General features: G+C 40.9%; 1 protein-coding gene across 2 annotated transcripts; it reads right to left on the bottom strand.

Annotated features, from left to right (window-relative positions):
* Positions 1-6,899: 6,899 nt before the first annotated feature.
* Positions 6,900-16,903, bottom strand: lmo4b (LIM domain only 4b). Of its 2 annotated transcripts, XM_057038633.1 has the most exons (6): positions 16,500-16,903; positions 16,021-16,123; positions 15,093-15,333; positions 10,993-11,089; positions 10,607-10,762; positions 6,900-7,841 (listed from the first exon to the last, which is right to left on the bottom strand). In XM_057038633.1, exons 3-6 carry the CDS (start codon positions 15,326-15,328, stop codon positions 7,833-7,835), a joined length of 498 nt encoding a protein of 165 aa, XP_056894613.1. In that variant the 5' UTR covers positions 15,329-15,333; positions 16,021-16,123; positions 16,500-16,903; the 3' UTR covers positions 6,900-7,832. The 2 variants fall into 2 exon arrangements, with proteins under 2 accessions (XP_056894613.1, XP_056894612.1); XM_057038632.1 differs by lacking the exon at positions 16,021-16,123 and having other exon boundaries at positions 16,500-16,902.
* Positions 16,904-17,761: the final 858 nt, after the last annotated feature.

Raw genomic sequence — 17,761 nt, 5'->3', positions numbered from 1 at the left:
CAGAAGTCAGGCAGGCACGGGGCCTCCATCTCTCCATCTCCACACTAATTCCTGTGCCCCTGCCACACACAGGCTAATTAAGGCCATGCATTTATTTATGACTGAGCTCATTAAACAGCAAAAAAGATGGTCGCAGCTCTGAAAACACATTAGTCCCTGAGGAAACTGCCTGTGAAGTCGTTCCCCTTAGGCCCCTTCAGGTCACAGATTCTGAATCTTTTTGACATATAAAGAGAAAGCAAACTATAATGCCTTAAAAATCTGCTTTGAGGCAATGGAGTGATGGTTCGGGACATTCTTCAGGGTATATTTGGAGCTGCTTGAACTGGTCCCATAATTACATGTATAGGTCATTGACTGGAGGATGAGCAGATTTTTCACCATCAGGTCTTGTGTTTTGCATTTTGGTCTCGGGGTATTTGCGAAATAGCCGTTCTTTGCTCGCGTGATGTCGGCCCTTTAATAAAATGGGACAACTGCGGCAATGGAAATTACACTTTAGGCAAAAAAGTAATGATTATGGGAAGGAACTCAGCTGAACATGAAACGCCTCAGATCAAAATCACAATCCAATCACTTTTGGTCGTCCATTAGGACCTGGCTGATATCCTTTAGGTATATTCTGTGCTGCTAGGATTGTGTTTGTGTGAGCAGACAGAAAAATCTTATGCAGACCCTACTTCCCGCCTTGTAATTGCAAAGATAATGCCAGATCACACAGCCCTCCCCTGAGACAAATGGCAGCTTGACTTGGCGCTCTTTAATGACTGTAAGAGACATAAAAACATGACTATGTTTTGTGTGGTTTGATTCTTAAAACTTTCTAGTTCTTGTTAAACGGTTAAAATCTGAGTTTTGGGCAATTTATCTAAGCATGCTAAGGCTAATGCTAATAACAAATGATCATTTTTAGCATGCTTTCTTCAATGACTACATATTAGGATGGATAGGAAAGCTGCTCTAAAGTGGGTCCTGTATTTTAGTTGTCGATTTTTGTGTTTTATTAATCCTTTATGTGTGACATAATAACAGTGAGATAATGATTGAATGCTAAGCTATTTTGCTCTGTAAGGAACAGTTTGAAACAACAACTGCAGTGGCTAAATTTTGCACAATAGGAGACGAACTAGTGCTGAACAGTTTTGGTTCATTTGAAGCTGTTTCTACCATCTCAGATTAGAAAATCAAACATCAACGTCATCAATATAAGCTGTATGCTTCAGCCAGGTGTAACACACTATGTATTACTGCATGATCAATATTTATATATTGCAAATGCTGGCCTGTCTTGGTTAGATTATTTATTGACAGTTGGATTTAACATTGCAAAGACAGGGACAATGGCACTATAGAGACAGTCAAGCTCCTCAGTCCTCCTCTAATGTAGTTTGTGCTTTCCTTGTAACAGCAATTTACTGTAAAAGCAGCAGTTGTTTTGATGCAAGAAACATGGGTTTGGATTACACATGCAGAACATCTACAGAGTGTACTCTAAAGGGACTTGTAGGGGAACATTTGCAGTCTTCATTATTTAAACTTTTCAAACCCTTTGCTGAAATACTTTTTTAGCTGAATTCATTGAGCTGTTACTGCTGGGGGATTATAATCATTATTGACATGCCAATTATTTCTAAATGCTGCACTGACTTGCTGTGTCATTTAGTCCGAGATCCATTTTAGGAAATTCAAAATGTAATTTCTATACTTCTAAAAGCTGGAGAGTAGGTGATTATTTCTGAGTTCATGAAGCTGCAGACAAATGGAGTCAAAAATCAATCCAATTGGTGGTTCATGTTTGAATGGCTGATAAACAACAGCATTTGGTGACCTTTTGGTGTTCTTAAGTGGGATTTAACCCCCTGCTCAGTGCTGCACCATGCTGGCGGCTCCAGCAGACAGGAGCCTAATGTGCGCTGGAACTTTCCCCCTGCTTGTGTTGCAGGATGCTCAGGCAAAACTGAAGAATGGGACCATGAACACAAACCTAGCTGGGCATTCAGTCACAGACAGTGTGGGTGTGTGTGTGTGTATCAAAGACTAAGGTGGCGTGGTGGGGCAAACTCACTCTAGGTCTCAGCGTAAGATGCTTTCAACAGCAGGCAAACAGTGTGAGCACTTACTGTGAGAGGAGGCTCTGAGTGTTTTAGGCACTCACTAGACTTAATGCATTATTATTGTTACATTCTTGAGGAGAATGATGCAAAATGGAACAAGTAAATGCTTTTCAAAACCAGTTAAAGAAAGATGCGTGCGTGGGTGAGTGTGCGTGGATGTCCTGTATAGTGAGGACCAGGGTTTAGAGTTCACCTGCGAAGGGGGGTTATTATTGGTAGGTGAGGAAATTTTATCTGGTCCTCAGAACTTTGAATCTCTTCAGAAGTTAAGACTTGGTTTTGAGGTTAGAGTTGGGTTTAGGGTAACACTTTATGTAAGGGTTGGGGCAAAGTGTCTAACCCAGTGTCAAGTGTCTAACCCAGGGGCCAAGACAAACCCTTTAAACATCATGCAGGGTCCTCTGTCTCTTTCACCAAGGACATTGGGATCACAGGTGAAAGCAGGTCTCTACATGATAGGACAGAAGACCCTGATAGATGTGGCTCCCATCGGACTGGTCCAGATGCCCCTGGGGCTGGGGAAAGCATTATGCTGTTGGGAGTCCGTACAAAGTACAAATGCATCTTTGGATGTGTGTGTGTGTGTGTGTGTGTGAGAGAGAGAGAGACTTGTGTTTTTCTCATTTTATCAAAATACTACCCAATAAAAATAGTGTAAGATAAGATAATAAGATAGGATAAACTTTATTGATCCCACATCGGGAAAATTCACGCGTTCCGGAGGTAGCCCGTGGTGTACAGCACAGTATAGAACTAAAAGAAAAAAGAAAAAGACTCTTATGTTATGTACATTACTATGTACATTATACATTATATACAGAAATTAAAAATTACATACCGAAAGGGATGTCAGGCGATATGAAGAAAAATGAAGGTGCAAATAAGACATTCCGGAGGTAGAATGCCTAATACACTCTTGTCAAATACACACTTACTATTTATTCTGTTTATCTCAAGTTAATTATGTATTGACATCAATACAGAATGATTAAACCTTAATATATCATAGCAATGATAACAGTAATTGCTATTTTTAATTTTCCTTTTACTGTTATCTGACAATGAAAGTTTGATTAGAAAAATTAGAAATTCTTCCGGTTTTTAGTATCCGCTCAGTGGTTTTAGGACAAGTAACATCTTTTTTTTTTTTGCCGCTTTATGCGTGCATTTTGGGGCATAAAGTAAGCCTCTTTGCATGAGAAGGCAAGCTTTTCGACAGTGAAAAGCAAAGCTTTAACGGCGCTCCTTGCACCAGAGTTGGGAGCATACATAATGGAGAGGATAGAGTTACCTACTACTTTAGGCCAAACGTGACTGCCAATAATTGCCTCACTAATATTTGCATAAGTAACCGAACACCCGGCACTGGTGCAATTTTATGTTGTTTGCTGGTTTCACAGTGGGATAAAGCAGGACAATTATCAACCACATTTCACACCATTCTGGTGTTTTTAAAGGGTATCAGCCTTTATGAGAGCCCAGATCTGTCCTCCCAAAGCATGTAACATTATCTATACACCATGATACACTAATCCATGATTTGACTTTAATACTGTTATTTGAGATAATACATGTAAAACTGTCCCAGTCCCTACATTGATAACATCCAATAATGCTCATGATAGGCTGAGTTAATGAGATGTGCCACTTTCCCAATTTCTGTCCAAACTGGATAAATAGTTGATGAGATGTACAAGTGAACAAAGGAACAAACAAAACCCACTGGACCTAATCAGTGTAATTACAGAAATGGTAAAATCTGGTGCCGAGATCCAAGAAAACAGATGGATGGATGAACTAGAGGAAAAGCAAATGATCAGATCACAGTTCCGTAGTGGTGTGGAGGAGGTTCAGTGTAGGAAAGTTACATTTAGAAACTTAGGTGCAATTGTGAATCAAGAATAATATATACTACAATACATAGAGTTAAAACATATCTATATCATTGAATCTACATATATTTATTGGAAATGAGAACAAGAATACTTGTTTTCTATTTTAAAATGAATCGTGCATTATAGCAGGAGCAATAAACAGTAATAATGTATTGCAAGGTTTTGTCCCAGAACATTGGACTTTGATTTTATTCCTTTCAGAACCCTGCGTTTTCTTTCATCTTTATCCCATAATCGGAATATTAAAGAAATCAGTGATCTGATGCAATCTGTGTTACAGTAAATAAACAGAGGTGAACGTATTGAATTCGTTTACAGTATCCTGCGTGTGATGAAATGCAGAATAACATTCCATTACAGCAAAATCTGCTCTGGGTCATGAATAACTAATAAACGATATTTGACCTAAATAAAAACATTCAAGTAAACATGAAGAAATCAACTTTTAAGGTGGTTTGTAGCATGAATGTTGTAAGCCTCTCACCGTCCCATACCCCCCTCTTAATTTACATATGTCTCCAGCCTTTTGGGAAATTATTTGTAGTGTCACTCTCTTTGTACTGGGCCACCAACAGATGGGCCGACATTACATGGTCTGTCCTTGTGGCCATGTTTTAACGGAGCCATCAAACGCAGGGGATCCGTTGCATTTTAGAATGAAGACAAAAGCATCCGGCTAGCCTCGGTGGTAAATAGACATGTTCATGTTCCTGGATTACTATGGAAATAACACATTCTTACCATGTTCTGCCATTTATTTAATAACTTTTGATGCATCCTTCTCCGACAGGTTAACATATACCATAATGTTATGACATGACATTAAAGACCATTTGATTAGTGAAAGATTGTGATGATGTGATCACCCCCATCCCCCATCACTTGGAGATTAAGGATAATCTACGGCAAATGTGCGGCAAAATGAAGTAGTAAAGTAATTAGGAATAAATATAAGGTGACTAATCAAGAGTAATCACGTTGCGGCGCATCAGCAGGCTCCCCTCAGAGAGCAGGACTGAGCAGCAGCAGTGTGGACGTGATTTCCCCCAGGCCAACCTTCTATATTGCCAGTCCTTTACCACTTAAAAGACAACTTTCAAACATGTGGAACATGCACACCCGATTAGATTTAAATGAATTCAGTAGTTTTGAGCTCCCAGATAGTTTGAGCACGCCGGTGACGTAGGAAAAGTGCACGGTTGGCACGTGTGCGGCTTATTTTTGCCTGTATGTGTGCGTGAGTAAACAGCTTAATGGAATCAAGAGGATTTCATAACGGGAGCATCCAGCGTAGCGCGGAACGGCGCTGGCGAGAGGTCGATTACTGAGATGACTTAAAAGCAAAATCAACTTAAAGGATCATTTGTTTTTTAAAATCTGATACTTAAAGGCTCCGTTGGTCTCAGAGGCGTTTTAAGCAGGTAAAAGTGGGAAAAAAATCAATTGCTTCTATGATCCCCTTCACATCACAGTGGCTGTAACATATTTCATAAGTCAAATCGTCCTTAAAGTCCTAAAATCAAAGCTAAATGAGGATGATGCCTCTGAAGCATTTTACAGCCATTTCAGTATTAAGGGAAAGCATTTGGATGACGTTCGTAGGGCTGTAAACAGAAACATCAGTTTGAAATGCCTCAGTCATCCTGCAGCCAAAGTGCCATTTAAATGTCATGTGGAAAAGCCTCAGTTATCCGATGACACTTGTTTATTCTACTTATTCCGTTGTCTTTACACAGGACTTTTTACGAAAATTGCTTTGTCCTAGTTGGATCCAGAACTCACCAACAAATACAGATTAGGAACACATCAACTGTCAGACCAAATGGACATCCACATTGTAGACATGGAGTCTGAACATTGCCTTTAATCACTGTCAGACTGGTGCTTATTCACTTTAAAAGGAAGTAATTGTGTGTGTGCATGTAATAACACAAACCTGAATAGTTATAGCAACCTTGTCAACATTATGACATTGTTTTTCCAAGTTAGCCAAATGACATTCTGTTAATTTTCAACATAACTTTGCACACCAGATCCAACTGTTGGCTCTTCTGTTACTTGCAATATTTTAGCTTGGATCAACCTTTAAATATTTGATTATTACTCCATACACAACTTTAATAAGCTGCTACATCAAATTTCTATGTGGCCGCAATACCTTGATTTTTTAATACAAAATCTGTCAAACTTTAATTACAAAGTTTCATATATTGGCTCTAATGTGTCCTGTAATCTGAAAAAAGGCACAAACATTTAAGATAGATCCAATCTTTGGATGTTTGTTTTCCAAATCTGAAATTTCATTCTTAAATCACTGCATTGTTTGGTGATGCTGCAGCTTCGCGCGGGGGCCCACACTGCATGGATAAGTGCATCAGCCATTACCGGGTTCCTCCTTCAGACCTATTAGGTCTTGCAAGGACTTCAAACACCAATTTGTTCTGCAAATAGCCCATTCAATTTGAGGCTGCCAGAAAGAGACACCTCGCTCTCTCTCTGCAGTAATTGAATCTTCAAAGCGACATTTTCCTCCATTTCTGTCAGGTATTAGCGTGATGAATAGCAAACGGTCATTTGAACAAAAGGAGAGGATACATGTTTATCCATTTTCAGCGAGACACTCATTATGTGGCTTGATGATTGGATGGAAATTCAATGGCAGCCCTGCAGGATCCTCAGCAGAGGACTTTAAAGGATAAACACAGATGAGCCATTGAATGAATATTACCAATTGCATTAAGAGAGAAATACTTTGCCAACAGCGACCTGAAATATCACATTCTGACATTTAAAAAGCTGAACTATATACATTTTCACATTCTCCTACAGTCACAGCAGGTCTAGTAGACTTCCCAAAGCTTTGACAATGAATTTAAGGAGGCTTTTGAAATAATCTTCCATGTTTTTTTTATTATTTAAATACACCATATTGGAGCAAATGTCTCAGAAAATATCACAAATAAATTTTCTCTTTCATTCAGCATTAATATCATGGTGGTGGTCTCTATTACCGACTATAAGCAAGGTTGTTTAGCGATTTCAGGTGGGGGGGAAGCCGAGTGCAGACAGGGTCAGATGTACTCTAGCCACGCCAGGACGACAACAATAACATGCATACTGTACATACATGAAAGTTTTACAAATACACCAAGAGTGTTCATGATTTATTTTCCACAAAAATCCCCCCATATATTGTATATACTGTAAGTGTGTGCATATATACTTTCTACACATATGTATGTATGTTTGCATATATATACACACACATATATATACACACACTAGACCGAAGGGAACAAAAAAACACATTCCCTGTTTACAACACAAAATATATAAAGTGGAAACACCATGTTGTTGGAAATGTGGATAGAAAAGGGAGAGGAAAAATGAAAAGGTCCTGGTATCCCGCCACATCTTTTTTTTCTTTTTTTTAAAAAACAACCCAAATACGCAGAGTTGAAAAGTCTGCATGATTATAATCTCATTAGTCTTTCCCCCTCACTTTAGTTCTAACATCCTCCTCTGTGTTATTTAATATTTTGTAGTCCTGAAGTCCTGGAGTTGTCAGCGTCCAGACTTGGATGCATTAAATGCAGGTTATCGCCCATGAGAGGGGAGAAGCCAATGCTAAGGGCTGCAGGCTGCACAAACACAGTTACTGGTAGGGTGTGTAGAGGATTCCTTTAGGACAAAGGGAAAGGGCTAAAAAGGCAGGGTGGACAGGTTGTTGGCTGAGTGGGGGCTGCTGATCCACGCTGTCTCAGGTGACAATGAGTAAGTTCCATAATGAAGGCACACATCCTGCATCCTGCTCAGCTCCTGCCTAACACACCTGAATAATGAGAAATACAAAAAAGAAATAAATAAATATAAAAATCAAAATTCCAAGCTGTCATTATCACTTCACAAAATTTCCATAAATACTTCATGATGATGAATCAACTTTCCGCCAGCTCCAGTCTTTAATTTATTGATCAGCCAGGCTTTGAAAACCATCTGGTGTCCCATTTACTTTGCATTAACTTAAAAGTGCATCCATGAAGCAATTCTCTTTGGTATAATTATAACCACGCTCCAACATAACTGCAGGAGGTGTTCAGTCCTGCGAAACAGAAAAAAATGTTTTTTTTCTCCTCTCTTTTTATGATTCTAAGGGTGATTTACTTTCCCCTTCATCCCTCAAATCACTAGGAGGGCTTCAGTCTATTAGTAATTGCAAACTCCGACTTGGGGGCTAATTAAAGTGACTGACGCTGGGAGGGTCTTTCTCCCCTGGGTCAAAGCAGCTCTGTGGGAGAGAGGTAATTTGTTTGTTCTGAACAAAGAGTTTAGGAAGAAGCTGAGAAGAAAGCTTAATAACTGAACATCAAATGTCGGAAAAAATGAGAATCACACAGGTTTAAACGGTGGGCAGCCCAGCGCTTCTGAAAACTTTCCCCATTTTCAATCTATACACGAGCTATATTGAGTTTAAGTGCACATCCTCCTGTGCGGCTGCGTTATTTGAGGCCGTCTGGATTCTATTTGAGTCCAAGCAAAGTGAATGTGGTTGTGTGATGAAGTACTTCAGCAGCAGGAGGAGTCTTCCTTCGCTCACTCCGTTAACACGAGCATCCCGAGACCGTTCCCACCAAAGGATGGGCCTCTGTTTATTTAATAATTCTCTCTGCTATAATTAAAGTGCTGGGGCCAATATTCAGATTGCATTTTAGCATCAATAATTCAGCTGTTTTCACTACAATTGATGTTAGCGTATGAATAAACAATGAGGCCTCATATTTACTACACCAGCAATGCAGCATGAAATGTTGAGGGTGGGAATGAGGACTTAAACAGACATTTAAAATTAAGCTACATAATGCAACGGCTTTCAATTTAGCTCTAAGAGCTCCAAGAGCTGATTTGTAGAAGTGGCAAGCCCTTAAAAGGCCTGTGACGTGGAGGTGAAGGGGTTTAATGGAGCTCTACCTCGTCTGTACTCACAAAAGCACTCAAGGTGAAATGTATGCTCCCAACAATATAATTCCTCTTTCAGTCAGTCAGACACACTCCGAACACCTCCCACATCTCTCTGTGTGCAGACATGGTATCAATAAAGCTCTTGTTGGGAGGCAAAAAAAGATTATCTGCTGCAGGCAAAATGAAGCCATCCTAAAGAATGAAGTTACCCTTCATATATGATTAGGACCTCTGTTTTGATTTCACTGGAGGAATCAAGGCTGAATCCGAGGAAATCCATGATGACAGCTTCCATAATGTATCGTGGCTTCCACACCATTCTCTTTGTTCAACTTCAAGCACTGGACGCATATTTTTGACCTTGGGACGATAGAAGAACCCAGGCGCTCCCAGTCAGGTCATTCAGAGTATTTTCTTTTTAGAGTTTTCAGGGTTTTCTCTTAAATGTCATCATGTCTGTGTTATGACAATGGAAAAATTAAAAGTAGCGTCGGAATGAAGTCGGAATTTTCACTTATTTCGTGATTCGTGGATGATGAAAACTGGAAAAATCAATTGGTACGGTTAAAATAAAGGATCCTTTCTAGGATATTGACTATGAATGGCATGCCTCAACAGGGAGGAGAATAAAATTGGCAACATTAATGTAAAACAAGAAAGAAAACTGCGATGTCTTGTCCAACCGATATCCCCTGCTGACTGATCCGAAGTACTGTAGTGACTATTTGAGTGGGGATGTGACTGTATCAATAACAAAAATATCTGAATCCTGTTGGGCGCCTGTGATGGTATTAAATGATGGGTTTCCTAAGAAAAAAAGTGTAATATTTCAACTGCAGTGAAGCAGAGTGCAGAAAAATAGGACCTACAGAGGCCATCAAATCATGCACGCCTATCATCTTCTGCACTCTGGTGCCCCTTTAGATCTAATGTGGAAGTCTGTGCAACAAAATGGTGGCATTAGTGGTGAGGGAGAGCACAAAGTGGGTGATTTGGGTGGATTGTGGATGATCCAGCGTCCTTTGAATCTTATGTCTAGAGGCACTTTATTTTCCCCCGCGTCAAGAAACAGTGAGGGACAAGCAAAAAAACAAAACAACAACAACAAAAACAATCTGCTGACACAGCCAGGCTACAGTGGCCTCAGTACAAGACCATGAATGTTATGAGAAGCTGCGTCACAAATCAGCGCTCTATTAAGACAAGTGTTTATTTTAAAGACTTTTGCAAAAAAGGTGATTATTATCGTTATTATTTTTTAACTTTTACAACTTTTTAGCAGCGCAGATACCTCATGCCATTAGCTGGCACCCTTTCCAGGGCGTACCCCACCCTCGTCCGAAGGCAGCTTAGATAGTCTTCATGACCCAGTAAAGGGATGAAGCGGTACGGATGGACGGACTATAACAGTCTATGGTTTATATTATCCTAGATGATTATTCTTGCGCGAATTAAGAGTCTTTTTTACTTTACATGAAAAGGATTTTTCATGCTCTTTCTTGTAGCATATGGACAGCAATTTTGTAGTCGCTATCTTCTCATTTATTAATTGTCACATGACATTATAGAAGATGTCAAACCTATTTTTTAGTGACAATTTTGGCCCCAACAACAGGTGGAGAAGGATGAAGGACTTACCTTCTGATCAGATAGGAGTGGGTTCGTCTGCAGTGAACTCAAATGGCCATTTATGAGTGCTGTAGGTCTGTCGTGTTCGCAGAACAGGCTGCCGTTAACGTAGTGAAATCGATCCCCGGGGACAAGCCGGTTCCGACAGGTGGAACATGTAAAACACTGTGGGAAGGGAGGGGCAGAGAAATGATCAAAACCCAACATAATAAGGACAATGTAGCATTTGATTCCTTTCTGTAACAACGCTTCAAAGCAAGCAGATACTTGTCAAGGCGAGACAGTAACGCTCCTTTGATAGCGCTAAAGCTAGCTGGTGCAGAACTTTAGAACTGAATATCTTGTCAGGACTGTCTTAAAACTCAATTCAGAAATGTTATGTCACTTCCTGTTACCTTCAGGTGGTACACGTTGCCTTGTGCCCTCATCACTAGTTCACTGGCAGGAATGGACTGACCACAGGCACTGCAGGCGCCGCTGTTTCCGAACAATCTGACAGAACGGAGGAAAGACATGAGTACAAATGTTGAGCCACAAAACATCTGCATGCATTTTAGTTGATGCAATTAGACCTTAAAAATGTAGAGTTTATGCCTTTTTGGCAAATTTACATCATTTGAAGTCGAAGGTAGCCTCACTGAAAAACAAACATATGTGGAATTTTACCCATGGGTGCTTCATTTCAATGATATTAGATTTAGCTGGCATTAAATTTGGGGTCAAATCAATGAAATGGACTCGATAAAAAAAGGGTTAAGTCCGGCAGAATGCACGACGACAGAATTTGTGTTAAAAGTTGCGATCGTTGAAGGTTGAGTTCCTACAGGGAACGTTAGCAACAACTCTGTCACTCCATACCACCCTTTCAAATCTGTAGAGAACGCACAACGGGAGGGGGAACGGAGCCCGAACAAGGGATGAGAAATCATTACAATATAGACAGAAAAATGAATTCCCCTGAAATCACATATTACTTTTACTTCCCATTTTTTCCCAACCTAATAATAACCTGGAACATAAGCAATCAGGGTCTAAGAGGATTTGATTGTACATGGGAGGCAGAGACATAGTGCTTTTGCCATTAGGACTTGTCTGAATGCTCCGTCAGTGCCGTGTTTCCATTAGAAAGCCTGAACTACTCAGGTTGATATATAATGTGCATGGGTTAACCTTTTCAATCATGGTGTCAACACTTTAGATTTGCTTCTGCTCATCTCTTTCGTCTCTAACCTTCTCTCTCACACTCTCTCTCTCCCCCTCTGCCTCTTGATAATGAAATGCTTGCTCCAGCTTCCCTTCTATCTTCCTTCTGAGTCCACAATTTAGATTACTTCATCTCGGTGAGCAGCAAACTGAATGAAATTTCGATTTGAGCAGAAAGTAATTTACTGGGATCTGGACCCATTTGTCATCATATCTCACCGGGTGTTTGCTCTATCACTGCACTTTTCCTAAGCAATCAAATAAGACCACGGCATCTGACATGCTCCGCAGAGAAGGAAAAGGAGGGATGGAAAGAGGAAGGGATGGTGAGGAGTGGTTTACATGTGTGTGTGTGTGTGTGTACATGTGCGCGTCTTTCAAAAGTGTCTGGCTTAAAAATTGATTAAAAAGGGGAATGTGATGTGGCAATTAATTCTTTCATTGACACCGAAGGGAATTTTCTTAGCAGTATTTAACAAATTAGGTTAAAACGGACGCAGCAAGACAATTAGAAGCTTCTACCATCCCAACCCAAACCAAAGGAACTGGCAGATACATCTGCAAACAAGCAAAATCTGCTTTCAAAGTGATGCCAAATGGCTCTAATTAAGACAACCGCACTGAAAGCAAATTTTGTCTATTCATCAGTTGGAAAATCCCAATCAAAGCACAGGAATCTATTACTTGAGCGTGGTATCACAACACAAATGTCCCTGCTTTTACTGGGACAAACGTGTTTTGAAATGGAAAATAGAGACCTGAATCCTCATACCTAGTTAATTGATTTAGCACTGGTTAATTCTGCATTGTATTTGATTTAGGGAGCCGACACTGAAAGGTGCTCAATTTAGTTGCTATATCACTTAGATACTGCACTCTAATGGCTTCCTCTGTCAGTGACCTACAGCGGCGAGGTGAAGCAGACACCCCGTGTCAGTGTAATTAAAGCCAAGGGACTCTTTAATTGCAATGACACATCTGGTTTCGGCGGCACCGCCCTCTCTTCTAGAAAATCTTTTGATTCTGTAGGACAGTTTCCCTTTGATTCATCTGCTCGCTCTCCTCCGGATCGGACTCTCCTGCAACCAACATGTCTGATTAAATTAAATAACAAAGGGGGAAAAACACATTTAGAGCCGTCTGTTGTCTGTAAAGGCGATGACTATTGGATTTCATTTCAGCACTGACTGCCAGGTGAAATATAGTGTAGCTTGCCGCGCGGCTGTCTGGTAAATGCAGACCTCATTCACCAAGGCCTTTGAGTAGGGTAAAATTACCCCCACAACAATGATTTCTGCAACACAGTCCATTAAAAATGCTTCTCTACATCAGCAGCAAAAGCACCTTAAAAGCACTAGGCTATATTGATACTGAAGCGGAGCTTTGCATAATGGCAAGAGCTGCATTAGAGGAAAGGGGTGGAGGGGCTGAGGCCAGGGCAGGGTGGGGAGATTGCCAGGATGAGGGAGGGCGTTCACGGATCGGTGTTGTGCATGTGCGTGTTTTGGAAAAGGGGGGGGAGGGGAGGTGTGCGTCCATAGGAGTGGTGCATTTAGGTGCGGGAGGGAGGGGGGTTAGTGGTGGGGGATCAGCCAAATTACACTTGGTTAATTCAGAGTAACAGATCTGGCCCCATGTGAATTGAAGGCCTTGAATTAATTCTGTTATGACAAATCAAGATAAACGTTTCCCCTAAATTGCATGCGATTTAATTAATTTCTAGGATCCCTTTTTTTTTTTTACTGGCCTAATAGTTCACATTCTCTTTTGCTGTCATAGTGCTCGAGTGGGAAGACTTCAAAGTGATATTAAATAACCAACCATTAGATTTACCTCACACGTTCTATTGGAAAAGTGCCATTTAATTACCTAGGCTTATTCAATTAAAGGGACAGCATTCTCCTTGAATCCAGCAGCCACAAGTAAATTAATTCTCCTACTAGCAGCCCACGGATATAAGATCACCTCCAGCTGAAAACAACATGATCCCTAAATCAAATGCAACGTTACCGGCAATTCCGACATTAGAGCATATGGTGGCAATGCTGGATTACAAGGATGGTGCTGGTCCAAGAGGTTTTTGGAATCTTTTTTTGACTGATGGGAGAGTCAGTGAGTGTATCAATCAGTGTATTACTGCAGGCCACGCACACATCCTAATGCATCTGTCATGTCATGCACTTTCACATAAGCTGCATTTATGTACGGCATCAGCTTTAAATGAATGTCATAGAGGCAGTCAATTATACATAAAAGCCTGCCTCTTTAAGAAGAGAGAGAGAGAGAAAAAAAAAACAGCGGCAAATGGCCTTCACAATAATCCCTCTTCTATATCTGTCTTTCTTTCTCTCAAAAGCCAATTTGGTTAATTAAATGTTTTGTTTGCAGTGCGGCTCTCATTCATTTCGGACACGTCATTGGGAGCGGATACAAGCCAGGGACCAGATCTCATTAGATAAAACCCATCAGGACTAAAGGAAATGGAGGGGGACTATAATTAAAGCATTTAATTGTGTGGACTCACTGTCAGATGTTTTTTTCCCCCTCACTGCTCTTATCTCTATCTCTACAGAGATCTCATGGTTCCATAATATGTTCTTCCACCATGCATACTCTCATTACAAGTGGGAAGTTGCATCCACGTTTTCCCCTTCCAATTTTAATTACGTTATGGTCCCATTATGTATGAAGTACCCAATCGACTTCCTCATCCCTTTGATTAGGTAGGTGTGAGAGCAAATAGGCACACTTTATATTTGGATTTATCCATGCACATGCATACAGGGTTCCAGACAGGTGTCCCTCAGAACACAGAATAATATGTTGATTAGCTTTACTTTTCATCCAAGTCACCTACAATCATTTATTTGAGTTACCATCGTGCCCTTGTGTCCCACTTCTATACCTCCATGAATGCAATAATAGTTTACTGCTGCACTATTTAAAACCTTGTCAATTTAAGGTTCTTCTTAAAACAATTAAAAATGAAAAGAGTTCCAAGTCTAATCTGAAACCATCATGTCACAGAAGACATTTGTGTCTTTCACTTAACACGAGTAGCAAACAAGAACGTGCTTAGAGGCTTCATCTAAGAAAAGGTGATCCACATGTCTCATGACTATGAAAGATCAGTTTAATGAAGTCCAAAGTGCAGAAATTATATTTGATCTGTTCCTTTCATGGTGTCTGAGAAAAAACAAATCTTTCTACTTTTTATTTTACTTTTATAAACAGCATTGGGGAAGTTATACATGTCAATAACAGCAAGTATGCACTTATTGGTCCATCTCACCTGATATAGTCATTTCTGCAGAGAATCATACCACTTTTTGTGTAGCACGACGTGCCGATTTCACCAAGCTGGGCCTGGCAGCAGGAGCACTTGAGGCACCGGCTGTGCCAGTAGCTCTCCATGGTGTAAAGGAGGAAACGGTCGGCGATTTTGCCCCCACAGCCTGCACACCGCTTCCAGGACAGAGAACCTGTACCCACTGCTGGTGGCTGGCTGCTGCCTCCGGGATTCACCATTGTCCCTACGGGACACAAGACAATGATGCGTGATTAGAGACTTCGCAAGAAAAGTGTTTCAAATTCTGGAAATGAGCTAAACGTGTGTCGAGCACCGCGCGCCACGGAAAAAATGTGGTTGAGAGTATAAAGGTATGACTTTACAGGTGAACTAATCTACCCTTAATCTGTGCCTCATTCCCGTGTTGTTGTTGCGTCACTGGATCTGTTGTGATTCATTTACATTAACTTATAACACCACAAGTCAAGAAATGTCAAACAGCAATTCGTGACACAACTTCTCCCTTTGGCATCAGTGAACATTCAATTGGATTCTTTCTGAACATACACACAGATATGTTTGAATGCGACTGTTTACGCTTCCGTGACCTTTGACCTGGGTGAAAAATGTAAAATAAAAAACCACCAGAGGCCTGCAATAATGACACCAAGTGTTCTAATCCAATGCCATGCAGGCATTTTTCTACCTTCAAAATGAAGGCGACTTCTTTCAAATGTAATCCTCTCCAATTTGGTCAGGCAGACTACAAGGATAAAGCCAAATCTTTGTTGAAAGGCAGGTAGGCTAATTAGCCTTGGGGAGGGAGGAGGGTGCACACAGACGAGCATTCAGCCAGGCTATTAGCGACGGGACACACACAGCGGACTTTAGTGCTGATTAAATCTAAAAGGACATGAATCAAAAGGTCGACCTGAAAATGACTCCGTGGATAAACAAGCCGGACCATCGTCAAGTTTCAGAGGAGACTTTCTTCTTATTTCGATGAAGGAAGGGGCTGGTTCAACTTAAATGGGCTAACTCAAATAATTACACGGGCAGAGACCATGAAAAAAAAAAAAAAAAAACGAGACAGAGGAGGAAATGTATTAGTAAGACATGTGCTGCCGCTAATAATAGTAGTAATTAGAAAGTCCCGGCCCCTTTTTCCACTGAAAAAGAAAGAAATCTAGCGGTGGTGTTGCGCGTTAAATGCGCATCTAAATCTAAATCTAAATGCTACCGACGTGGGCTTGATTCGCAATTAAACAAAGACAAGGCGTGAATGACTCAAACTGAACTGAGCTACTTTGCTGTAAGAAGTGCCCACATTTATACACGACTGCTTGCATGAATTACATTTTTGAAGGAGACAGGACAACATGGTGGTAATAGAAATGATCGAGCACCCACCTCGTTTGACTGCTGTAATGCCTGTAAAGTTAAAAACTTCAAGCGTCGCGACGTGCACAGAAGGGCTTTAACAGTCCCAAAAAGTACGGAGCACTCGGAGATTCACCGGCAACAAGCGGAGCACGGAGCAAATGGAGTTATCAGATAGTATTTCCACTGGACGCTTCCCGTTTTACTCTTGCTGTTTTGCTGCTGCTATTTTTTGTCGTCGGATCGAAAGGAGCCCATTGCAAGTAACATTACAGGTCTGTGCATATCGTAGTTTTCCTCTGTGGGAGAAATATTTAGGCAAAATGACTGAAAGACGATAAAGGACGCTGGTGGAGAGGCTGGAAGTGACGGTCCGTGTCTGCGCTCCGTGGGCCCCGTTGTTTGGTGATTCTACATGTGTCGCTGTCAGGAAGAAACCTCAAGTAAAAAACCTGTTTTAATGGTGTGACGCAGTCGCCGGCCAGCCAATCACAGCGCTGCTCATTTGAGCGGAATAACAGATTCGGCCAATCAGATAACGCGAATCGAGCTCGAGGAATGGAGACGGAGACGTGACGACGAGTCCGGCCGAAGAGGCGCGAAGACACACGAGTGTCACACGTACACGTTTCTATGTGATCGGGGCGACACGAAACAAGAAATTTCCCCCAATAACATTTACAGGGAAGAAAGACTAGCTACGATAATTACGGAATATCTTTCCCCCCTTCTTCTTATTGTTATTTTGTTTTACAAAGCAGGGCGTGATCAACATGCTGTGCCCAACATTCGAAGACGCATTCGTCTCCTTTGAGTTTCATTAGATGACATTAGATAAGGACTTGAGTCAGCGCGGGGAACTGGAACCACTGGGAAATAGCATCACCCAACAGCTGCGTGGTGGCGCCATCGTCTGTCATTGGAAATAATCGCAGCTATAGATCTGCTGTTGTAAAAGTCATCACGCTTCAGATTGTTGCTTTAAATACCTATTTAGACTCATCTGCATGGCCTCCATTTGTCTGACATCCGTCCAGCATGCCCCTCCACTTCAACACCCATGCGATTAAAATGAAGACAGTTTCATAAAATAGTCTGATTTTAGTTTTTTTTGAAAATCAAGTGACCTAAAAAAAAAGTGTGCCTCGGAGAAAATAAATCTTTGAGATTCACTGGGTTGAGTGGTTTTACATGACAAAACAGCTTCATTGTGAGATGCCCCTGGCTCCATTAGAAAGACATCAGATGTATAAAGATTATTCTTTTCTTGACTTTAATTGTGTAATTATTCT

This window comes from Takifugu flavidus, chromosome 7, assembly GCF_003711565.1.
Source record: "Takifugu flavidus isolate HTHZ2018 chromosome 7, ASM371156v2, whole genome shotgun sequence".
NCBI classification, from domain to species: Eukaryota; Metazoa; Chordata; class Actinopteri; order Tetraodontiformes; family Tetraodontidae; genus Takifugu; species Takifugu flavidus.
The sequence above is the reverse complement of the archived record's forward strand: the minus strand, read 5'-3'. Positions and strand labels throughout refer to the sequence as shown.